This window comes from Engystomops pustulosus, chromosome 1, assembly GCF_040894005.1.
Source record: "Engystomops pustulosus chromosome 1, aEngPut4.maternal, whole genome shotgun sequence".
In the NCBI taxonomy this organism is placed as follows: domain Eukaryota; kingdom Metazoa; phylum Chordata; class Amphibia; order Anura; family Leptodactylidae; genus Engystomops; species Engystomops pustulosus.
Genome location: NC_092411.1, coordinates 267,675,139 through 267,702,420, shown reverse-complemented (window position 1 = coordinate 267,702,420; position 27,282 = coordinate 267,675,139). Strand labels below are relative to the sequence as shown.

At 43.4% G+C, this 27,282-nt stretch overlaps 1 protein-coding gene and 1 non-coding gene across 4 annotated transcripts in view; both read left to right on the top strand.

Moving 5' to 3' along the window:
• PPP2R2C (protein phosphatase 2 regulatory subunit Bgamma) overlaps positions 1-27,282 on the top strand; it is a 91,339-nt gene that overhangs the window by 25,980 nt on the left and 38,077 nt on the right. The window contains exons 2-3 of one of the 3 annotated variants that reach the window (XM_072126116.1): positions 2,465-2,596; positions 16,036-16,065. The exons of 1 other annotated variant lie outside the window; for it this stretch is intronic. In XM_072126116.1, the coding sequence (XP_071982217.1) occupies positions 2,587-2,596; positions 16,036-16,065 (40 nt within the window). In that variant the 5' untranslated portion in view covers positions 2,465-2,586. The remainder of the gene's footprint in view (positions 1-2,464; positions 2,597-16,035; positions 16,066-27,282) is intronic. One more of the 3 variants, XM_072126114.1, reaches the window with a different exon arrangement.
• Positions 17,253-17,388, top strand: LOC140088102 (small nucleolar RNA snoR127). The gene has a single exon (XR_011850059.1). It is a non-coding gene; the product is annotated as a small nucleolar RNA snoR127 (small nucleolar RNA).

Here is a 27,282-nt window from a genome sequence, read left to right as displayed (position 1 = left end):
CACATGACCAGGGATATAAGGAGCTGTGCACCTGTGTGACATCACATGACCAGGGATATAAGGAGCTGTGCACCTGTGTGACATCACATGACCAGGGATATAAGGAGCTGTGCACCTGTGTAACATCATATGACCAGGACCGGTTTCTATCCACAGAAAGTAAATAATAAAGCTTCCTGTTGAACAACAAGCCGAGATCTAGGAAATGGTGAGAAATTGATACAGAAATTATATTGGAAAAAAGTAGAACTTTTCACTACACAAACTATATCAATTATTTAATAAGATTTTAGCAGATTGTATTTTTTTAAAGCAGCATTGGTTGAATAATTTGGCACCTTCACATATAGAAAATCCATATATTAATATTATATTATATTTTGCTATTAAAACACAGCATTTTTTTAACAAATACAACATGCGCTGTAGAAACATATTTTTAGCAGTTTCCGTCTGCCTGTTCATTACTTTGTAATTTATGGAAAGCTGGGAAATGTGTATTGTTATCATGACGGGATGTGTGGGCATTCCTCTAATATAAGTAGGCACATCAAATTCTAAAAGACATAGGGAAATGTGTACTGTATATGTTAACCTTTTAGTTACACTACTTATCTCATCAAATTTATCCTGAGTTACAATCTGTATTATATTCTAAAGCTGAAATCTTTAAACCCATCACATTGAAAATGCATTTCAGTCAATGGGTTATTGTTATAGAGCAGGAGGAGCTGAGCAAATTGAGAAAATTTAGTATACTTGTCATTTATTTATAAATATATATATATATATATATATATATATATATACATATATATATATATATATATATATATATTGACTTTAGGAATGGGGTGGGTGGTCCTATTTACTGATTACTAACGGTTCCTGAATGACTGTCATTGCTGCCAATTACTCATTTCTAAGGGTAAAATAGAAGACATTTAACTAATTATGGGACAAGTTATGGCTTGTTAATCTACTCTGCTCCTCCAGTTGTATAACATGCTGCCTAGTGATAGGTCAATCGCGAACGAGCCGGCACGAAGAGCCGGCTCTTTCGCATGAACGAAGGGAGTTGGCTCCCCTCAGTGAGCCAATAGCTCACTTAACCCCATCCCTAATCGTCTCACCACGCCCCCTTTAACCCTATAAAAGTGGTGTGGAGTCGGGTGACTGGCTGCACTGAGGCTCCTTATTATACATTTAATAGGGAGCTGTTCAAAGCCAGAAGAGACGGCTCTTCATAGTGAGCAGAGCTTAAAAGAAGAGATGGACTTCTCATCACTGCAGATAGGACACTATGAACAAGCTGCCCAGCTCCTCCTGTTCTATGACATGCTGCCTGCAGATAGGACACTATGGACAATCTGCTCAGCTCCTCCTGTTCTATAACATGCTGCCTGCAGATAGGACACCATGTACAATCTGCTCAGCTCCTCCTGCACTATAACATGCTGCCTGCAGATAGGACACTATGTACAATCTGCTCAGCTCCCCCTGATCTATAACATGCTGCCTGCAGATAGGACACTATGGACAATCTGCTCAGCTCCTCCTGTTCTATAACATGCTGCCTGCAGATAGGACACCATGTACAATCTGCTCAGCTCCTCCTGCACTATAACATGCTGCTTGCAGATAGGATACTGTGTACAATCTGCTCCGCTCCTCCTGCTCTATAACATCCTGCCTGCAGATAGGACACTGTGCACAATCTTCTTATCTCCTCCTGTTCTTTAATATGCTGCCTGCAGGTAGGACACTATGTACAATCTTCTCAGTTCCTCCCACTCTATAACATGCTGCCTGCAGGTAGGACACTATGTACAATCTTCTCAGTTCCTCCCACTCTATAACATGCTGCCTGCAGATAGGACACTATGTACAATCTGCTCAGCTCCTCCTGCTGTATATCATGCTGCCTGCAGATAGTATACTGTGTTCATTCTGCACAGCTCCTCCTGCTATATAACATGCTGCCTGCAGGTATGATACTAATGTGCCTAGCCCATTCTGCTCTGTAACATGCTACCTGAGAGTTGTACTGCATGTTAAACCTGACAGATTCCCTTTAAACAAAGTAGTAGACTTTGTTCATAAATGAAGATGAAATAAAAGGTAAATGAAATGATTTATTTCTTCTATTAAATCTAGTCATGTTGTACGTGTTACCTGTAATGGGGGGCGCGTCATAATGGTTTCGGCTGTCAGTGGGTGATTAGGTCTGTGACAAAAAATGTGCAATAAGGCCCCATACTTTGACCCCCATGTAGGGAATATGAGTATGATCTGGCTAGTGATTTGTTGTTGGTATTTTCCGCTCTGTCGGCTGGGAGTAGTTACAGTATATGTGGTTGCCTTAGCCTGATACGTACCATTAATGGCCTCCTAGTTGCATGACGTACACTATCTCCCTTCTCAGAGAAAAGATGGTAAGAAACTTTCCATCTTTATAATTTAGGAGAGAAAAGAGAGCCGCCTCAGAGACTCCCAGGCTGTGGAAAAGGTATGCTCGTCCTACATTGTGGACTATCCTGAGAGACCCGCTCCCAGCTTCCCATTGCGCTTCACAAGGGCTGAAATATGAGCTGTGGTGAGTCCCATTGTCCACCTCAGAGGGCAGAGAGTCCATTCTACATGTGTATGTTCATTCATCTTATTATACATTCAACTGTACAACCAGATTCACTATGTCTTCTAGATCTATGCTGCTACATTCATTCCGTAAGATTCCGTAAGATTCATTCTAGATTATCCGTCCAATTCCTCATATGATGTCCATTTCATCTTTGCCTTTGCACCTTTGTTGATGTTGTTCTTGAATAAGAGATCTTACATAACTTTGGACACAACCCTTTTTTTTATTAGACTGGTCCCACAATGATAGAGAGTCCTATTAGTCATGTTAGGGTTTCCCTGCAGCACCTCTACAGGAGAACTCGAGTATTACACAGTAGTAAATAACAATAATCAGATGAGATGTTTGATTTTCTTGAGACTCAAAAAGAGAGAGTCATTGTAAGCACCCCCCTTCCTAATACATTCTAAACTTAAAGGTAACCTGTCACCAAATGTTACCCCATTAAGCTACCAGCCCCCTTAGGCAGGGTATGAAATGTCTTTTAATAATAATAATAATAATTCTTTATTTATATAGCGCCTACAGATTATGCAGCGCTGCCCCATTCCCCATGGGGCTCACAATCTAAACAACCTACCAGTATGTTTTGGAGTGTGGGAGGAAACCGGAGGACCTGGCGGAAACCCACACAAACACGGAGAGAACATACAAACTCTTTGCAGATGTTGACCTGGGTCTTTTCTAGAATTCCCTCTTTTATGTCATCTGTTAACTATAAAATTTCACTTCCAAAGTCATGTAAAAATGAGCAGAGAAGAGTCATGTCTTGTCTGAGTCGAGTTTAGAGACTGCAGAAGAGTTTGAATTCCGATGCTTCCTATCTACGTATCTTCTGCAGCCCCTAAACTTGACTCATCTCAGACAATTATAACTCTTCTCTACTCATTGTCACATGACTTTGAAGGAGATTTTTTTTTATAGGTAAATGGTTGAGATTTGACATAAAGGAGGTAATTCTATAAAGGACATTTTATACCCTACCTGAGGGAGAAGGGATAAAATCTGATGACAGGTTCCCTTTAATCTTGGTGCCCCAAGTGAGTTTAGTCTGAGAAACTTTGTGCAGTTGTGGGATTTCCAAGACCGAACCTAGAATCACTGAACTGAACAGACTTGCTATATCTGTGGGTTGCCAGCTTTCATGTATGAGGATTTTGGGGATGGAGATCTGCCTCTTTATTATCACTTCAGTGTAAACTCAAATTTGGTGAGTCGGTTGTGTTACCTCGGGCCTCTAGAAGCATTGGGTCACCAACCAAACCATCCATATTATTATCCAACTACTCTGTATCACAGACCCGGAACTTAAAGAAGAAAAGATAGAGCAAGTTGAAGCTTTACTTTGGTTCCTTTGTTCTCACAGGAGATAAGCCATCAATAGATGCATCTAGGAGGAGCTCCCTGCCATTTCCCCACTAGTGATGGGTTGTTCGCGAACAAGCCGGCACGAAGAGCCAGCTCATTCGCATGAACGATGCAAGCTGGCTCACCTCAGTGAGCCAATGGTTCACTAAACTCCACCCTAAACGGCTCACCACGCCCCCTTTAACCTGATAAAATCGTGATAAAAGTGGTGTGGGGTGAATGATTGGCCTGCCGCTCCCTATTATATATTTTATATGGAGCTGTTCAGGAGCGGAGTGAGCGGAGCCTAATGAGCCAGCTCGCTAAGAAGAGCCGGATTTCCCATCACTATTCCCCACTGAACCATTGTGTACGTGTATGGGGAGCGTGGAAGGCATGGGCATCAATGAAATAAAAGCTCATTTTAATGGGTGTATGAGGCTTCAGACTTGAACCGTTCAATAAATGTAGGTGAGAGATCTTCCAATCCTTGAACTCTTTGGCTGTCTGTCAAAAACAGATTTACTGGTGGTAGACTATCACCAATGGATTGCTCGTTACCTTATGGATTAACTAAAACCGTTTTTATCCTGGAACGTCCATTTTCCATAAAAAACAACTTTAGAAAATATGCTAATGAGATGGAGGCATCAGCCAGTCCTACATCAGCCTGGCTCTGTCTACTAATAAAGAGCAGGAGGCGCTCGGCTGACATAGGCCCAAGCTCCTCCGGCTCATTACCATATTTTTATTAAGTTGTTTTTGGGGTAAAAATGATTTTCCAGAAGATATGAAAATACCAGTTAACTCCTAAGGTAATGAACATTGCATTGGTGACAGTCTAGCACAGTGATGGCGAACCTTTTAGAGACCGAGTGCCCAAACGACAACAAAGACCCGCTTATTTATCGCAAAGTGCCAACACAGAAATTTAATTTGCGATTTATACTCCCTTCTCTGTCACAGTTTTCATTGATACCAGCTCCTGAGGCACCAATATAGCAGAAAATAGTCCCAGGGAGAGCTGTCACTTTAAAACAGCTCTGTGCACAGCAAGTCCTGGGCTGTCTGGGACTGCAGGAAGATGCCTGGAGTCATCTCTGGTGATGGCCTGAGTGCCCACAGAAAGGGCTCAGAGTGCCACCTCTGGCACCAGTGCCATAGGTTAGCCATCACTGGTCTAGCACCATTATATCTGGTGGTAGATGTCCTTTAAAGACAATGAATCATGATGAACCAGGGACATTTACTTATAGTTCCAGGAACTGTGACTGTGGTCATTTTCTAATATGTGTTATCCATGGCCTCCTTCCTTCTAACTTTTACAATTATGCTAATGAGCTTGAAGGGGTTTGGGTGTGTTACAGAAGCCCCTCTGTGCTCTGGCTTTACAAACTGTTGTCACACTGCAGCAGCACATCTCAGTCTCACCCTCCCCCCCACTGTAATCTCAGCACAAGGGAGTATACAGTGGCCAAGAGGGGGTTCTCCTTCAGAATGTAACAGCCTAAGAATCTGCTGCACAGAGGGGTTCCGGTAACACAGTCACTGAGCCTGGATCTATAAGTAAGTGTCCCTGGTTTATTATTTTTGATATTGATGGTAGATTTTGTTGATGATATTGATTGAAATTGTCTCCCATAGAGTGTTACGAAAACAACGTACCGTAGCTCACGGTACTGCACTGCTACTTATCTCAGTTGTCCTTAAATACAGATTCAGCATCCGCCACAGTCTCCATTATCTTGAGTACAATGAAGCATTCAGCACTTATTATATGCCTTGTAATAGCAGCTCCCACATAACCATAAAGCATCAATTTACATAAGAGATTACATATACTTTAATGAAAGTCATCTACATTGTTACTTCTAATGCTCACATTACTAGAGCGATGTTTCAGCACCATGGACAGTTTGGTCTTCAATATTAAAATAATTATAGTATTCTTATAATTATTTATATTAATAATGATAATAATAATCATTCTTTATTTATATAGCGCACACAGATTACGCAGCGCTGCACAAAGCATGCCAAATTGGTCCCTGTCCCCATGGGGCTCACAATCTAAACAACCTACCAGTATGTTTTGGAGTAATAATGAACTTATTTATAATATTGATATTATTATTATTAGGAAATTAGTATCAGCGTCAGAGTAAGGGGGGGAGGGGGCAAACTGGGCATTTTCCCAGGGACCCCTGTCCTAAAGGGGCCCTATGCATGTGGTCTTTTTCTGGGCAGATGCCCCCTTATCGTGCAGGACTCAAGGGAGAAATCTTACTGAATGTGACTGTTCATAAAATAGTTTTATTTTGGGGCCCCACTTTTAGTTTTGCCCAGGGCCCCACTTTGACTAAAATCGGCCCTGATTAGTATGAAATAGATATATAAACTTAAAAAGGTTTTCCATGAATATTCAAACCCCAAGGGGCGTTCAAGGTAAGAAGAAAAAAGGGAAAACCGACTTCGACTCCCGATTCCCGCTTGGCTCTGAGACTTGAGCTAAATCCGCTATATCCAATGACTGGCCTCATAGGGCAACACGGGAAGGGAAGTCCCTGGAAAACAGAATTAACATTGAGTTTCAGAGGAGGCCACCCATTGAGTAAAGTATGGTCTGCCAAAGTCCTGGTGTGATGTGAGAATCAGTAATCAAAAGCAGGGCAGGTCCTCTGATCCGCAAGGAATGTGCAGCATGGCCTGAGACCGGAAGTATCGGAGTAACGTGAGATCCGGGTGGCGTAAGGAGTTCTTTTTTCTTCTTACCTCTGTTGAACATGTTCATTGAAAACTCCTTTAAGGTGGCCATATGTTTTTAGACAAATGTTGGCCGGTGTGGCTGCCTGTCTGTGGAGATCTCCTGGCCAAGAGAGATAAACCACTGTGAAAGGAGTCTGGCTCCAGTCTATTCCCTTCTTTCTATTGGGAACATATGTAGCAGAGGTCACCCATGCACGTGCCTGATAGGGTCAGGAGAAATATCTGTTGTCCAACATCAATCTAAGGCCACCTCTAGTCAAGACGTCAACTTCAGGAGAAATATCCACTGGTGGAAAAGAGTCATGGGGGCTTATTTACTAAGGGTCCACGGAACGCACTTTTGCCGGATCACGTCACAATCACGTCGGCTTTCATGCGGGCCGCCGGACGATCCGACGGATTCAGACTGAGCGCGGGATTCAATATTCAAATTGTGTCGCAAGCAATGTACTTACATGCACCAGGAAGAAGAAGGTGAACTCTGTCGGACCATGATCGTCGGACACTCCATATTTCGGGAACTCCAGTGGCCAGGTAAGTAAACGTGCCCCATTGTGTGTATATTTTAAGTAGCTGAAAATGGGCTTTTTGTTAGAGAATCTGAATCCCTAATGTAACCATATACCATTGTCCGCTCAATACATATGACTCGACAAGACGTAGGGATTTATCTTTAGAATATATAGTGCATTGAGTTAATATAAAAGCCTTAGAATGACCATCTGTTACATAATGCAGGCTGGTGGTTTGCAAGGTTACATTTTTATTTCATCCAAATGATTGATATCTTCCTCGATCAATACACTGTTTTCAGATCATTTATTCATAGTTAATGTTTCCTGTAAACAACTTATATACAGGTGGTCCCCTACTTAAGAACACTCGACTTACATACGACCCATAGTTACAAACGGAGCTCTGGATGTTGGTAATTTACTGTACTTTAGTCCTAGGCTACAATAATCAGCTGTAACAGTTATCACAGGTGTCTGTAATGAAGCTTTATTGTTACTCCTGGTTCTTATGACAACCCAACATTTTTAAAATCCAATTGTCACAGAGACCAAAAAAGTTCTGTCTGGGATTACAATGATAAAGTATACAGTTCCGACTTACATACAAACTCAACTTAAGAACAAAGCTCCAGACCTTATCTTGTATGTAACCCGGGGACTGCCTGTATAACAAAAGCTTATTGATGTTTTGGAAGATCTCCCATGGAGACTTGCGCCGATTTCCCCTGAATTGGAAATGGGGGGGGGGGGGGGGTGGCCGAACGAAAACCCGACGGATTCGGAAAAACCGCCGTATTTAAAAAAAAAAAAAGTGTCACTGGACTCGTGCTTACCTTCACCCACAATGGCTTGGTGAACTTCAGTGTGTTCCGATGCTCTTCAGCGCAGCAGAGCCACCTGGTGGACGTCGGAGGAACTGCCTTAGTGAATCCCGGCCGGACCCGAATCCACCGCAGAGAACGCGCCGCTGGGTCGCAAATGGACCAGTTAAGTAAATCTGCCCCAATTTCTCCTAATTTCTGAGCTTCCATTGAACCTCTCCTGAAGACCCCCTCTTACTCTTAGACCACTCCCTTACTCCCACCTTATACATCAAGACCTGCCACCCCTTTTTAGGTTTAACTTTATTAAGAACAGAATAACAAAACAAACATTTATTGTAGCATAAAAGAAACAGGTCTCTCATGAGATCACTTTTTAATGCAATCTTGTGTGGTCTTCTCAAAGAGGTTTTATTGTACACTCTATTACATGTTGCAGGATACTGTATATCTACTTCAGTTCAGGATTACATATATATATCTTTTTATTTGTCAACCCACCTCAACCCAACCCACCAATTTGCCCTCAAGCCGCCTGGGAACATACACTCTATGGCAGGGTTTGCTCCTTCGTAGGTTTGAACAAGCTGGATTTGCTTGGATTGAAAATTTAGAATTGCCCGCAAGTACATTAATGGTAGCTGAACCCTACAATGAATTTATACATAAAGGGGTTGAAAAACATTGCTGTTTTTCCCCAAAACAGCTCTCTTGAACATGGTTTGTGTCGGTATTTAAACCCTGCTCCATTCATCACTGTAGGGCAGCACGGTGGCTTAGTGGTTAGCACTACAGCCTTGCAGCGCTGGAGATCTGGGCTCAAGTCCCAGGGTCAACATCTGCAAAGAGTTTGTATGTTCTCTCTGTGTTTGCGTGGGTTTCCATCGGGTCCTCCAATTTCCTCCCACACTCCAAAACCTACTGGTAGGTTGATTAGATTGTGAGCCCCATGGGGACAGGGACTGATGTGACAAGCTCTGTGCATCGCTACAAAATCTGTGTGCGCTATATAAATAAAGAAATTATTACCCCCAGGTTACATACCAGATAGGTTCTTTAGATTTGTTCTTAAGTTGGATTTGTATGTTAGTTGGAACAGGTGTATTTTATCATTGAAACTCTAGACAAAATTTTTATCACAATGACAATTGGATTTTCACAAATTTTGTGCTGTCATGGTAACAAGGATTATCAATAAAACTGCATTACAGACACCTTACATCTAATTATAACAGCCTGGGACTAATGTAAAGCTTTACTTTACTTTCTTTAAGGGGGTGTCCTGACTTTCTACCAACAGGTGAGGGAATTGAAGGATTGACATGCCACGCTTATACATCTTATCTCTCTCGGGAGCGTTAGACCCCGCACTGCTCTCATACTGATGGCTTAATATGTAAATATATTTGTAAATATCTTTTGCTGGAACACGTCACAGCAGAAGGCGCTGGCACAAGGTTTGGGTGACTTACAAGTTACCCATTAGACTTTTTATCTTTAAAATGGGTTTATCCTAAAATGGTGTATATTTCTTTCCATTGGTAACCTATACAGCAGTATTGGGTAACACAAGCTATAATGGTGCAGCGTGGGAGGTCATCATAATTATGTATGTCCTATACTAGTCCATAAACAATGTATGGGATGCTTGACAGGCGGTTCATTATGCCTCTGCTTTACTCTTTGGGCTTAGTTTCTATGGTGATGACAATGATGATGGTTTTGTACTCGTCTCAGCTGGTCCGTAGGTGTGTAGCGCTATGCAGAATCGTGGAGTAGAGCAACAGTTGTGGAAAGGTTGGGTCTCATTAGCTGCTGTTACTGTGGTTACTATAGAAATACGGGGGGAAGCGAATTGTTAGTAGAAATGAATGAAGAAACTGGTGATACGGAAGTGGCCACAGAATGAAAATAAAGAGTAGATCTTGGAAAAGCTCATTACATAATAAATAATGGCATTTATTCTACAATTGTTAGATAATACAATCAAACCTGGTCCTTACTAGCGACTCTTGGTTTATAACAATGACTTGTAGTCCAAGTGAAATAGACACTTGACACAATGCACCCTGGTCCATAACACTATGACACAATGCACCCTGGTCCATAACACTATGACACAATGCACCCTGGTCCATACACTATGACACAATGCACCCTGGTCCATACACTATGACACAATGCACCCTGGTTCTTAACACTATGATACAATGCACCCTGGTCCATAACACTATGACACAATGCACCCTGGTCCATAACACTATGACACGATGCACCCTGGTCCATACACTATGACACAATGCACCCTGGTCCATATCCCTATGACACAATGCACCCTGGTCCATAACACTATGACACAATGCACCCTGGTCCATAACACTATGACACATTGCACCCTGGTCCATAACACTATGACACAATGCACCCTGGTCCATAACACTATGACACAATGCACCCTGGTCCATAACACTACGACACAATGCACCCTGGTCCATAACACTATGACACAATGCACCCTGGTCCATAACACTATGACACAATGCACCCTGGTCCATAATACTGTGACACAATGCACCCTGGTCCATAACACTATGACACAATGCACCCTGGTCCATAATACTATGACACAATGCACCCTGGTCCATAACACTATGACACAATGCACCCTGGTCCATAACACTATGACACAATGCACCCTGGTCCATAACACTATGACACAATGCACCATGGTCCATAACCCTATGACACAATGCACCCTGGTCCATAACACTATGACACAATGCACCCTGGTCCATAACACTATGACACAAGGCACCCTGGTCCATAACACTATGACACGATGCACCCTGGTTCTTAACACTATGACACAATGCACCCTGGTCCATAACACTATGACACAATGCACCATGGTCCATAACCCTATGACACAATGCACCCTGGTCCATAACACTATGACACAATGCACCCTGGTCCATAACACTATGACACAAGGCACCCTGGTCCATAACACTATGACACGATGCACCCTGGTTCTTAACACTATGACACAATGCACCCTGGTCCTTAACACTATGACACAATGCACCCTGGTCCATAACACTATGACACAATGCACCCTGGTCCATAACACTATGACACAATGCACCCTGGTCCATACACTATGACACAATGCACCCTGGTTCTTAACACTATGATACAATGCACCCTGGTCCATAACACTATGACACAATGCACCCTGGTCCATAACACTATGACACAATGCACCCTGGTCCATAACACTATGACACAATGCACCCTGGTCCATACACTATGACACAATGCACCCTGGTCCATATCCCTATGACACAATGCACCCTGGTCCATAACACTATGACACAATGCACCCTGGTCCATACACTATGACACAATGCACCCTGGTCCATAACACTATGACACAATGCACCATGGTCCATAACACTATGACACGATGCACCCTGGTCCATAACCCTATGACACAATGCACCCTGGTCCATAACACTATGACACGATGCACCCTGGTCCATAACACTATGACACATTGCACCCTGGTCCATAACACTATGACACAATGCACCCTGGTCCATAACACTATGACACAATGCACCCTGGTCCATAACACTATGGCACAATGCACCCTGGTCCATAACACTATGACACATTGCACCCTGGTCCATAACACTATGACACAATGCACCCTGGTCCATAACACTATGGCACAATGCACCCTGGTCCATAACACTATGACACAATGCACCCTGGTCCATAACACTATGACACAATGCACCCTGGTCCATAACACTATGGCACAATGCACCCTGGTCCATAACACTATGACACATTGCACCCTGGTCCATAACACTATGACACAATGCACCCTGGTCCATAACACTATGACACAATGCACCCTGGTCCATAACACTATGGCACAATGCACCCTGGTCCATAACACTATGACACATTGCACCCTGGTCCATAACACTATGACACAATGCACCCTGGTCCATACACTATGACACAATGCACCCTGGTCCATAACACTATGACACAATGCACCCTGGTCCATACACTATGACACAATGCACCCTGGTCCATAATACTGTGACACAATGCACCCTGGTCCATAACACTATGACACAATGCACCCTGGTCCATAACACTATGACACAATGCACCCTGGTCCATAACACTATGACACAGTGCACCCTGGTCCATAACACTATGACACAATGCACCCTGGTCCATAACACTATGACACAATGCACCCCGGTCCATAACACTATGACACAATGCACCCCGGTCCATAACACTATGACACAATGCACCCTGGTCCATAACACTATGACACAATGCACCCTGGTCCATAACCCTATGACACAATGCACCTTGGTCCATAACACTATGACACAATGCACCCTGGTCCATAACACTATGACACAATGCACCCTGGTCCATAACACTATGACACAGTGCACCCTGGTCCATAACACTATGACACAATGCACCCTGGTCCATAACACTATGACACAATGCACCCTGGTCCATAACACTATGACACAATGCACCCTGGTCCATAACACTATGACACAATGCACCCTGGTCCATAACACTATGACACAATGCACCCTGGTCCATAACACTATGACACAATGCACCCTGGTCCATAACACTATGACACAATGCACCCTGGTCCATAACACTATGACACAGTGCACCCTTGTCCATAACACTATGACACAATGCACCCTGGTCCATAACACTATGACACAATGCACCCTGGTCCATAACACTATGACACAATGCACCCTGGTCCATAACACTATGACACGATGCACCCTGGTCTATAACACTATGACACGATGCACCCTGGTCCATAACACTATGACACAATGCACCCTGGTCCATAACACTGACACAATGCACCCTGGTCCATAATACTATGACACAATGCACCCTGGTCCATAATACTATGACACAATGCACCCTGGTCCATAACACTATGACACAATGCACCCTGGTCCATACACTATGACACAATGCACCCTGGTCCATATCCCTATGACACAATGCACCCTGGTCCATAACACTATGATACAATGCACCCTGGTCCATAACACTATGACACAATGCACCCTGGTCCATAACACTATGACACAATGCACCCTGGTCCATAACACTATGACACAATGCACCCTGGTCCATAACACTATGACACAATGCACCCTGGTCCATACACTATGACACAGTGCACCCTGGTCCATAACACTATGACACAATGCACCCTGGTCCATAACACTATGGCACAATGCACCCTGGTCCATAATACTATGACACAAGGCACCCTGGTCCATAACACTATGACACAATGCACCCTGGTCCATAACACTATGACACAAGGCACCCTGGTCCATAACACTATGACACAATGCACCCTGGTCCATAACACTATGACACAATGCACCCTGGTCCATACACTATGACACAATGCACCCTGGTCCATACACTATGACACAATGCACCCTGGTCCATAACACTATGACACAATGCACCCTGGTCCATAACACTATGACACAATGCACCCGGGTCCATAACACTATGACACAATGCACCCAGGTCCATACACTATGACACAATGCACCCTGGTCCATAACACTATGACACAATGCACCCTGGTCCATAACACTATGACACAATGCACCCTGGTCCATAACACTATGACACAATGCACCCTGGTCCATAACACTATGACACAATGCACCCTGGTCCATAACACTATGACACAATGCACCCTGGTCCATAACACTATGACACAATGCACCCTGGTCCATAACACTATGACACAATGCACCCTGGTCCATAACACTATGACACAATGCACCCTGGTCCATAACACTATGACACAATGCACCCTGGTCCATAACACTATGACACAATGCACCCTGGTCCATAACACTATGACACATTGCACCCTGGTCCATAACACTATGACACAATGCACCCTGGTCCATAACACTATGACACAATGCACCCTGGTCCATAACACTATGACACAGTGCACCCTGGTCCATAACACTATGACACAATGCACCCTGGTCCATAACACTATGACACAATGCACCCTGGTCCATAACACTATGGCACAATGCACCCTGGTCCATAACACTATGACACAATGCACCCTGGTCCATAACACTATGACACAATGCACCCTGGTCCATAACACTATGACACAATGCACCCTGGTCCATAACTCCGTGACACAATGCACCCTGGTCCATAACACTATGACACAATGCACCCTGGTCCATAACCCTATGGCACAATGCACCCTGGTCCATAACACTATGACACATTGCACCCTGGTCCATAACACTATGACACAATGCACCCTGGTCCATAACACTACGACACAATGCACCCTGGTCCATAACACTATGACACAATGCACCCTGGTCCATAACACTATGACACAATGCACCCTGGTCCATAACACTATGACACAATGCACCCTGGTCCATAACACTATGGCACAATGCACCCTGGTCCATAACACTATGACACAATGCACCCTGGTCCATAACACTATGATACAATGCACCCTGGTCCATAACACTATGACACAATGCACCCTGGTCCATAACACTATGACACAATGCACCCTGGTCCATAACACTATGATACAATGCACCCTGGTCCATAACACTATGGCACAATGCACCCTGGTCCATACACTATGACACAATGCACCCTGGTCCATAACACTATGACACAATGCACCCTGGTCCATAACACTATGATACAATGCACCCTGGTCCATAACACTATGATACAATGCACCCTGGTCCATAACACTATGACACATTGCACCCTGGTCCATAACACTATGACACAATGCACCCTGGTCCATAACACTATGATACAATGCACCCTGGTCCATAATACTATGACACAATGCACCCTGGTCCATAACACTATGACACAATGCACCCTGGTCCATAACACTATGACACAATGCACCCTTGTCCATAACACTATGACACAATGCACCCTGGTCCATAACCCTATGGCACAATACACCCTGGTCCATAACACTATGACACAAGACACCCTTATCCATAACACTATGACACAATGCACCCTGGTCCATAACACTATGACACAATGCACCCTGGTCCATAATACTATGACACAAGACACCCTGGTTCATGTATTAAAAGATAAAAATTTATGGGGACAAACACTCTTCGGGCATTGGGCAACCTCACAAGATCTGTGTGTAGGTCAGTGAGTTAATGGACAGTGTGGGTAGGCTCTGCTACCTCAAAACATATTTTTGCATAGATTCTAATAATAAATGTAAACTTTAAATGAATACATACCCACCTGGATTTGTCTACCCACTCTTCCCATTTGGATAGCACCAACGAAGTCCATTTTTGTTCTTCTCCTTCACTTGGTCAAATCCTCAGGTTACAGTGCTCCACAACAATGACACTTGTCCCATAATATGCCAGATTGACACTTGCTCCTTAGTATAACAGTTGGTATGACTCTTGGTCTAATGATACATTGATACTTGGTCCATAGTAATGACCTTCAACACCTATGAGAATTGTGACACCAATCTCAATACATTGATACAATCACATCAAAGAGTGATACAGTTGCTATGGCCGCTGCCACGTGGGTTCTATAACAATACGCATCATGGAGAAGACATGTGTTTGCATCTGTAATAATGTGTTGTCTCTGCTTTGTGTTGTATCGTGGTGCACGTCTGTTGTGTCTGTGACCCCTTTGTCAGTAGATAAGTAGCTGTGGGCCCTGTACGTCGTTGTGTTTCGTTTGGTGTCTCATCTGGATGACTATACTTAATAGACCTTAAGTTTGTATTCTTTTTGTTTTTGTTTTTTTGTGCCTGTTGGATTAGGCTGCCTTGACATCATAACCACAAGCAATGGTAGGTCTCCCCATCTTCTCTTATTGATGACTGTGCATTTAAACTGCAATCTTTTTGTGTGTGTTTTTTTAAATCATTTGTGACTGTGTGGCTATACCTGATGATGTACTATATACCTGTATATTTTATATTTATATATATTATATATACTATATATTTTATATACCTGATGATACAGCATATCTAATCTTTTAACAAACTTTGCATAAAACTGTAGCCCAGTTTGTGTTCATGAGGAGTAATGGAGATTGTGGTCTTTATGTGACTTGTAATCTTACTTTTCCAGCCGCTGTCATCTCCTCTGTCCTCTGTCTGCGAGTTATCTGTGCACTTGCAGCTGGTGGGCAGAGATGTAGCTGCTGTAACTCTTCCTCCCTCTATCTCCTTAGAGCTTCTAGCTCATTTGTTTCCTCAGTGACCTTCTGTCCTTCTTGCTAGCAAGTCTGAATGCAGCAGAGATTTTGGAACTAAAAAAGTTGACAAAAAAGTAAATGGAGAAAGAAATAGTTTCATCTCCAAAAAATATATTTGAAATAGTTTCATAGTTTATACGGTTGAAAAAAGACACTTGTCCATCAAGTTCCACCAAGGAAGGGAAGGGATTGGATGAGGAAGGGATTTAGGGGAAACAATTCTATATAACATAGCCATCAATGTTATTTAGGTGTAAAAAGGCATCTAGAATCTTCTTGAAGCTCTCTGCTGTCCCTGCTGTGACCAGCGCCTGAGGCAGGCTATTCCACAGATTGACAGTTCTCATAGTAAAAAAAGCCCTGTCGCCTCCGGTGATTAAACCTTGTTTTCTCCAAATGGAGACAGTGCCCCCTCGTCTTTTGATTTGATTTTCTTTTATTCTCTTGAACCACTGTTTTATGCAAAGTTTGGTCAAATGCTGATGACTTCTACTACATTAATGTAAAGGAGAGAGCTGGCATGAAAAATAAGTTTACACATCTCTTCCTGCAACTTTGTTTCTAGCACTCCTCCCTCTCTGTTACACTACCCACCGAGGTCAGCAGTGATGTCCCTTTTGGGGTAGGTTGTGACAAACCTTGGTACATGGTTCTGGGAAATATACAAATATGTTTTCCCAGATGGGACAAGGAAAACAATGCCTTTTTTTGCTTTCTTGCAAGGCAGCCTCCTTAACATCAAGCATGACTTACAAGAAGCCTAATGACATGATGTGGGATTATAGCCAAATCAGTATATGTATTCCAGAAGGAACACATCATGATCATTAGGCTTCTTGAAAGTCATGCCTGGTGTTAAGGGGGCTGTCTTACAGGCTAGCAAAAAGAGGCATTTTTTTCCATGACCCATCCTGGAAAATGTATTTGCATATTTCCCAGAATTCCCTAGTGGAGCATCAATGGTTATAAGTCTCCAAACAACTAAAAAGCCGCCTAAGGCTGGGTTCACATCACGCTATTCCATACATTGTAAGGACACATCGGGCGTATTCTTGATGTGTCTGTACAACATTTGGCACAGATGTATCCCACTGTGTGTTATTAAAGTGGGAAGCGTTGCCCGGGGACCCCTCCTCGCCCCGCATTCAGTGAACAATGGCAGCGGCAGGGGGTAGGCTACAGCTGACCAGGGATGCATTAAGAATACCATGTGCCCTGGGCTGTATGAATATTATAACCCCTACAAGTCTGGAGTCACTTCCTGCATCCGGTACTAGAATCGACTTCTTGGGGAATGGAGGACGTGTCCCTCCTGCCGACTTTCAGTCTGTGGTTTCAGGACCTGCTTCCACTCCCCATAGACTTCTATTGCCTCTGCAGTGCGTATACCTCGCTCAGCAGGAGGGAGCAGGACGGGCGCAGGACGTAGCTTCCTATGTCTTTCAGCGCATGCGTCATATACTGGTCAGATGGCGACAACAACCATGCCTTCCCCTACCAGTACATGTCAATGTATGGCAGCAACATACTGTTTGTGCCGAGGTCACTGAGTCATGTAAATCCCCCAAATAGAACATCACTACTGACATCCCGCAAGGAGCGGAGGGGCAAGGGGACATTTTTATTTTTTTATGCCAGCTCTCTAAAAAAATGTAAAAAAATGATCTAGACATTTCCTTAAATCATTCAGCAATGCTAAAAGTTACACCTATTAAAAGGTGAAAAGGTATTGTTCATTTATACTTTATAATTATGCAGATTTGAGCATTATACAGGTGTCCATGCACATTTTGGCCAAACTGCTGTAACACCACACAGAGTAGATAATTGATTTGCCTCATCTGTAACAAAACCAAGTGCAGGTGATGCACAATTGCTGTAGTCCTAGTGCAGTGGCTGGGGTTTGGCACCCTTAGAGGGAACACTATAACAGTCCTAATGGACCAGTTGTTTAGAGTCACAAATATCCAAATATTTAAGGGGTTGTCTGGAATTGTTATTTTTGTTTAAGGAAACCTACCACCACGGATCTATCGTACTTATTAAGGTAGATCCGGAGGCAGGTTCCTCTCATGTAGAGTAGCATAGCCCTTTTTAAGGCTAATTCTTTCATGGCCGATAACTTTTATAAATTTTAATTCCCCCAATATTCAAATTTTCTAAAGAGGCCACTGGGGCGTGGAGTAGCCAGAGCTGAGGCTACACGGCACTGCTACTCCACGCCCCAGTAGCCTCTTGTGTTCCGCCTACCAATACATCTTCAGCGCGCCTGGTAGCAGCGCACACTCGTCAGCGAAGCTGGGTTCTGCGCATGCGCAGTAGCTCTGGCTTCAAAGCGGAGACTGCGCAGCCTGCGTTCTGCGCATGCGCAGAACCCAGCTTTTCAGACGAGTGTGCGCAGCTACCAGGAGCTGCACGCTGAAGATGTCAGGGTAGGCAGAACATAAGAGGCTACTGCTGAGTGGAGTAGCCGCGCTGTGTAGCCTCAGCTCCAGCTACTCCACATCACAGTAGCCTCTTTAGAAAATTTGAATATTGGGGGAATTAAAATTTATAAAAGTTATCGGCCATGAAAGAATGAGCCCTAAAAAGGGCTATACTACTCTACATAAGAGGAACCTGCCACCGGATCTACCTTAATAGGTAGATCAGTGGTTGTAGGTTTACTTTAAAGGGTGTAAAAACAATACTCACCTCTCCCAGTGCTCCCATACAGTGCACACACCACGACAGCAGCAGTTACAGGCTGTAGCAGGCGCGTATCACTGATGGCCTCTGTACAGTAAACAAACAGGTATCAGCAGTGATCGGGGTCGGTTCTGGGGTTAAAATGGAGCATCAAGTGAGGTAAGTAGGTATTACGGGGTATTTTTAATAACCCCTGCATAGGGAGGCTTTAAAAAGGAATATTTCAGTTTGTAAACTTCTGATGCATGAAGAGCTAATGGTAGTTCTCAATTCCAATTTTAGGTGACAAGTTCCCATTAATAATGATTTCATAATTTAATTCATGAGACACTGGTTATTATTTAACCCCTTAAGTCCGCAGACCGTTTTAGTCATACAGATTATTTATCTTTATTATTTAAGTTTTTCATTTTTAACATTTCACAAGCCATGGACTTGTTTTTTTGGGGAATAGTTGTATTTTTTAATGGCACCACGATAAACCTGTTTTCATTTTGTAATAGTTTTGTTTTATGAATGACATGTGCAATTTATTCTACCATTAAATGGAAACTAAGTTTTATTTCCTTTGCAAAATAAAAATGCTTGTTTGATTTTTTTGTTTTTCTATTGATACAAGACAATTCTTAGTTTTATTGGTTTCATTTTGAGTAAACACATATATTTGAATATAATCAAAAATTGTGCTGAAAAAAACCCAACACGGCTCATACTCGAGTGTATAAAAAAGTATCCACCCTCCACTGACATCCTCTTCTCCTCATGGCACATCATCTCCATTCAGCTCCGGTTTTCCGGCAGTGTGGGCAAAGGCACAGAGCATAGACTTGCTTCTGCCCACAGTGTCAGGGCTGCAGGAAGAAGACAAGCAACAAGGAGGAGAGGATGCTGGGGGGAGCGGGTGGATAAGTACTAAATTTATTATTTTTAAGGGGGGTTCTACTCCTGGATAGGGAGGCTATGCTGCTGGACAGGGGGGGGGGAGGGGCTGCTGCTACTGGACAGGAGGGCTCTGCTCCTTGACATTAGGGGAACTCTGCAGCTGCACGTTAAGGGGGGTCTCTGCAGCTGGAGGTTAAGGAGGGGCTCTGCAGCTGGTCGTTAAGGAGGGGCTTTGCAGCTGGACATTAAGGAGGGGCTCTGCAGCTGGACATTAAGGGGGGCTCTGCAGTTGGATATTAAGGAGGGGCTTTGCAGCTGGACATTAAGGAGGAGCTCTGCAGCTGCACATTAAGGGGGGTCTCTGCAGCTGGACGTTAAGGAGGGGCTCTGCAGCTGAACATTAAGGGGGGCTCTGCAGCTGGACATTAAGGAGGGGCTCTGCAGCTGAACATTAAGGAGGGGCTCTGAAGCTGGATGTTAAGGAGGGGCTCTGCAGCTGGACATTAAGGAGGGGCTCTGCAGCTGGACATTAAGGAGGGGCTCTGCAGCTGCACATTAAGGGGGGTCTCTGCAGCTGCACGTTAAGAAGCGGCTATGCAGCTGAACTTTAAGGGGGGCTCTGCAGCTGGATGTTAAGGAGGGGCTCTGCAGCTGAACATTAAGGGGGGCTTTGCAGCTGGATGTTAAGGAGGGGCTCTGCAGCTGGACATTAAGGAGTGGCTCTGCAGCAGCACATTAAGGGGGTCTCTGCAGCTGCACTTTAAGGGGAGTCTCTGCAGCTGGACATTATGGAGGGCTCTACTGCTGGATATTTAGGGGGGCATTTCCCTTGGCTTATACCCAAGTCAATAAGTTCTTCCAGTTTTTTGTGGTAAAATTAGGTGCCTTGGTTTATACTTGGGTTGGCTTATACATTTTTGGGAGAGATAGGATAATAATAAAAAAGATTCTTGAATCTTTTATCAATATACAGATGTAGTGACACCAAACATGTCATTGTTTTATTTTCTCCATAGTAAGGGATCTTGTACTGAAAAAAAAAAGTATAATTTTTTTGTGTCTTAGAATTTTATTAAACGTTTTTAGTAATTTTTTTTCTAACAATGGGATTTTATAATGTCATTGTTTGATTCTGTGATTTAATGCAATTGAACTGCCAACCTTTGTTTAATTTTTTGTAAGCAGACCATGGAATAAAATGTTGCCCTCCGGTCGGTTGCTTTACGATTTTCTTTCTGACAGTTTCATAAATCTCACTGTATCCTCCTCTGCTGGATGTCATCTCTCTTGCCATACATAGAATCTATAAAAACACTTCAAATAATCATTTTCCTTATGAGTCATCAATAAGAATAGAAAATGATGCAATTCACTTCTTCACCGCTAAGAATAAATTCTAGGGAATGAAAAAATTATCAACATGTAGCATATAAAATTATGGGGGAAAATTGCTGATTTGGTAACAATGGAGGTGAATGTTTTCTTATTGGAAATGTAGAATACTCTAAACTATTCCCGCACGTGTGCAGCGCTGCTTTCTATGGAGAGGGGAGGGGTCACCGTATTCCCGCCCGTCTACGGAACATCATAATACAACTCTCAGCTGCTGAAGAACCTCACAGAACTCCTTCTTTTTCATCTGATCCTCCGATAGACAGAACACAAACTAGATACTTACAGGGAGGCTTTATAGAGAGAGAGAACTACAGCTCTCAACTCTCCATTGTAGGAGAAAATACCATCACCAGCAGGGGGCCTGATCCAACTCTACTATTTGCCAGACTGTACCAAGTATTATTGGTAACAGGAGATAACAATCTTAACGGGACCTTTACCGGTGACAAGAACGGACCTCCTGCTACTACATTCAATTCTATGAGGGTAGTCAGAAATTGCCCAGCACAGTGCAATGATATGAGAGTGCTGGAGATACGTGAGCGCTATGCTCAGCAATTTCCTATGCTCTCATAGAATTGAATGGATCAGCAGGTCAAGCATGTGTCCTGCTGCTCCATTTAGTTATGAAAACGGACCAGCTGCTTTGCTGGGGGTCCGATCTTGTGACTAGTGGGGATCCAAGTACAACATAACCCCACCGGGGCCTGCCTGACCGCAGCGTGGGGGCAGCTGGATTCCCAGGGACTTAAGTGGCTGGTTGTAGTGCTACCTAGCACTAATGGTGCTTGGTTGGTGGCTTGGTCCGCTAATATAGGCCTTGTCCAGACCTGTCAGGGCCAGCAGGGAGAAGCAAGAAGAGGGGTAGGCCGCAGTATAGATAAGGGATCCCCCTGTGGAACTCCTGGTGTATATGTGTGGAAACGGATCCCCAGGCAGGTGGTGAAGGGGAGGCCTGTGATGTTAGTGGAATCAGCCAGGTATCACACTTGATAACAGGAATCTTTAATGGCACTCAGTCCATAATATCAGCATGTAACAGGTTGTAAATGGTCTTTCCTGCAGACACACACAAGACGGTGGATTGGTTGGCTGTAGAGATGTTCCATTGGGGAGCAGGATTTTAGTAGTACCTCAGCCTTGATCCAGTGGTCAGAAGGCTGGAAACAGGAGCCAGTTTGGCTCTGCTGCTTCTGCAGCAAGTTAGTTGTAGGAATGCACCTCTCTGGTGGAATCTCAAGAGTAAGACTGACCCAGAGCCCTAACCAGAGCCTAGATTTATAGACTTACTTGTCCAGACCTAGGTACATTAATTTCAGATATAACAGAAATAGATAACACATTGGGGGTCATTTACTAAGGGCCCGAATCGGGTTTTCCTGTCTGGTTACCCAAATATTACCGTTTTGCGCCGATTTTCCCTGAATTGCCCTGGGTGTTTGGCGCACGCGATCGGATTGTGGTGCATCGGCACCAGCATGCACGCGGGGGCATGGCCGTACGAAAACCTGATGGATTCCGAAAAACCGCTGCATTAAAAAAAAAAAAGTGTCGCTTGACATGCGCTTACCTGCACCCAGCGTAGGACGGTGAACTTCAGTGCACTCCGACGAACTTCAGCGCAGCAGCAACACCTGGTGGACATGGGGGGAACTACCTAAGTGAATTGCTGGAAGAGCCGAATCCTCCACAGAGAACGCGCCGCTGGATCGCGACTGGACTGGGTAAGTAAATCTGCCCCATTCACTCCTTAGTGACAGGCATTATGTAATACCATGCACCAAACACTCCTTTTGGGCAGTAGATGACAGCAAAGGATCATTATTGGATAGCATTAGTATAGACTAAATGAAACTGAAAGAGAAATTTCAGCCTTATATGTGATGTATTCTTAAAGGTGCTGGATTTAGTGATGACCCGTCTTGTAGGACATAACACCAGTAGTCAGACCCCAATAATCCCCTATCTTGTCAATAAACATAATACTCGTTACATTTCTTATGACCTTACAATCAGTAATGGTTAGTTCTATGCACATATTTATCATATCCCCTAAGGCAGTGATGGCAAACCTTTTAGAGGCAGAGTGCCCAAACTACAACAAAGACCCACTTATTTATCGCAAAGTGCCAACACAGAAATTTAATTTGTGATTTATACTCCCTTCTCTGTCACAGTTTTCATTGATACCAGCACCTGAGGACACCAATAAAGCAGAAAATAGTCCCAGGTAGAGCTGTCACTTTAAAATAGCTCTGTGCTCAGCAAGTCCTGGGCTGTCTGGGACTGTAGGAAGATACCTGGAGTCATCTCTGGTGATGGCCTGGGTGCCCACAGAAAGGGCTCTGAGTGCCACCTCTGGCACCAGTGCCATAGGTTAGCCATCACTGCCCTAAGGCATCTAACTTTTTTTAGTTTATTTTACTTTGTTAGTTTATTTCTGTTTTTTTTTTTTAGTATTCCAACACATAGCCCTTCACCCGACACCAGTTTTTTTATTTTTTAAATATGAATAGCCTTAGGTACAAATGTTATATTATACAGATGTCCTATCTATCACATCTCCATTTATGGCCCTCCAATGGCTACAGAGCCTCTATACCTTCCCCTTAAAGGGGTTGTCCAACAGCATAAAAAACCTATTGGTGATGTCTCAGGTCTGTGCCACATGTAAATAAACAGGGGTACGGAAGCCGCGCTGCGTTCAGCTTCCGGACGGCCGAGGTGGTCCCTATTCCCAACGTTGTATCATGTGGGACGGTGGGCCTTGCCGGCCCCTGTTTCGTTTCGTGCCCCTGACTGTTTACATGATGCACAAACTGAAGTGCAGCGCAGGACCCCTGGAGGGTAAGTATATGTTTATTTTTTTTTAACCAGTCACCATCCAGCCACCAATAGATTTTTTAATGCTGTTGGACAACCCCTTTAACAGGGGCCACTATCCATCAATTATAGACCTTAGTAGCCTTCAAACTGGAATATCTTCTGTTGGACCTCAGTAGCTACAGCCTTATACTGACAACCCCAAAGCCTCTATATATGAGAAGCAATGTATCCCCCATTTTAGCACCATATGTGGTGCCACCAGCCGCAGGGCCACGTAGTTTCCCTGATGTTATAAAATCTATAGTGACGCTTCTACCATGTAGAGGTCTTCTTCCGGATTGCTGGAGCGAAGGTATTGACCCCCTCATCAGTACCATACCCCGATGCTGCACACAGCGCTGTGAATCTCTCTCTTTGTAGTGACATTTTTCCATGTTATTATTCCTCCCTGTGATGCTTTGATTGCAGTGAAGTGCAGAATTTCTTCTGATCTAGACAATTGGCTTAGATTACCGTTACGGGAGGCTTTGGTCTACATAATAGTCTCATAATCTCATGTGTCTGACGTCAGTGCTCAGTGCTCAGTGTGGGTGGGAACGGCTTGTTTTGAACCTGGTTGTATTGTTGAATGGAATAACGTTGTGCGCTGAGGTCAATCTCCTCCGTGTTTAGCGATGGAGGATCAACACAACAAATCTAGAACATATGTGCTGCCGTCATCACTGGAAAAAGTGCACAGTCAGACACAGATCTGTTTAAGACCATGGGCGCCAGGTACTGCAAAGCTCTGCTATCAATAGAGGTACAGTTAAAGGGAACCTGTCAGTAGTATTGATCATACAGAGTTTACAAACAGTGTTAAAGAAAACCTACCATCAAAATCAAGCACAATAAACCAGGAGCACTAACCCATAGATCAAGGCACCGTGACTGTGGTAATCTTCTTATATTTGTTGTCCATGGCCTTCTTCCTTCTAAAATCAACTTTTAAAATTATGCTAAGGAGTTTGAAGGGTTCTGAGGTTGTTAGCAGAGCTCCTCAGTGCTGCACATTCACAGGCTGTTACAATGAGTAGAATATGCCTCACCCAACCCCTGCTCTCTCCCTCCTCCCTCCCTCCCAGGAATGCAGGGGGAGGGGAGTGCTGCTCTGCTCATTGTAACAGCCTGTGAAGCTTCAGCTCTGAGGGGCTCTGGAAATACCCATCAGAACCCTTCAGGTTCATTAGCATAATTAAAGTTGATGTACGAAGGAAGGATGCCATAGATAACAAATATAACAAGACTAGCTTCTTATATTTAGAGTCAAAGGGGCTGTGCAATGTCCCACCTGGGCCTGACCTTTCGGTGTGGGGGCAGCTGGGTTCCCCAGGTACCTGAGTGACTGGCTTTGTTGCGGCCTAGCGCTATTCTGGTCATATTCGCTTGTACAAAGTGGAACAGGCCTCATCCTTGTCAGGCAGGGCCAGTGTGGAGATTGCAAGAACATGCCGCAGTACAATGAAGCGGCACTACCAGCGTATTTGTGATGTAGGCATCTCCAGGTAGTTGGTAGAGGGGAGACCCATGATGTTAGCAGCAGCCAGGGATCACACGTGGAAACAAGATGTAGAACATAAAACTTACAGTCTCCATGACTTCAACGCAGCAAATGTAACAGACTGACGTAGAAAGGTCCTACCTGCCAACATCCAAGGTAGCATTACAATAGGTAGAATTATGAGCACAGCAGGGTGAGGACTTGCACACAAAGTAAATATGCTTAAGTCCTAAATGTTTAAACGAGTTGATCTGCATTGCCTTGTTTGATGCTGTACTCAGGTTTTAATGCCTGCAGGTAAAAGAAGATTTTACTTTTACCCTTGCAGTGCAAGATTTCTCTCTTTTTGACATGCCCTCCATGTTCTAGAAGAAACTATAACACTGGAATATAAATCCATATTACACAGCCCTGCAGCTACTAGCATTATACATAAAGCTGTGATTACACATTTCTCCAGGGCTAATACCTAACACTGTCTGCAGCCTTGTATGGTCAAACCTGCTGACAGGCTGTCCATATTGAAGTGTCCTTTTCCGCAGTAACATTGACCACCATGAAACCCTTACAATAGATAATGTGATAGCGGAAGAAGCCGACTGACCCATTTCTTATATAAAAATCACTATGTGGATGTTATGACTCAAAATGCCGTAATTTCTGCCTACACTTTACCATAGAAACCAAGGAACGAAATGTACTGAGGTACAGAATGTAGGAGTCACTCCAAGGAGCTTCCGATATTACCATGTAAATCCTTATAGGTGTAGTGCTGAGCGCTCTGTGGTGTATCATAGTCAGTATATTATGTATTATTAGAGGTATTACATGGATTACTTTATTTGGGTGACAAGACTATACAGTGTCTAGATGTAGTAGCAATGAGTTTTCAATTGGATCCTATTTGTGATTTATAAAGCTGTCAAAAAGAATATCTATCTATCTATCTATCTATCTCATATCTATCTATCTATCTATCTATCCATCTATCTATCTATCTCATATCTATCTATATATCTATCCATCTTTCTATCCATCTATCTATCTATCTATCTATCTATCTATCTATCTATCTATCTCCTATCTATCTATCTATCTATCTATCTATCTATCTATCTATCTATCTCCTATCTATCTATCTATCTATCTATCTATCTATCTATCTATCTATCTCCTATCTATCTATCTATCTATCTCCTATCTATCTATCTATCTATCTATCTATCTATCTATCTATCTATCTATCTCCTATCTATCTATCTATCTATCTATCTATCTATCTATCTCCTATCTATCTCATATCTATCTATCTATCTATCTATCTATCTATCTATCTATCTATCTCTCTATCTAAATAAAGTAAAAAGCGGGCAGCACTCCATGGTTCAAATTTCAAAATAAAAGGTGAACTTTATTGAACAAGTGGCGACGTTTCGGTGTGTGACACCTTCATCAAGCTTGATGAAGGTGTCA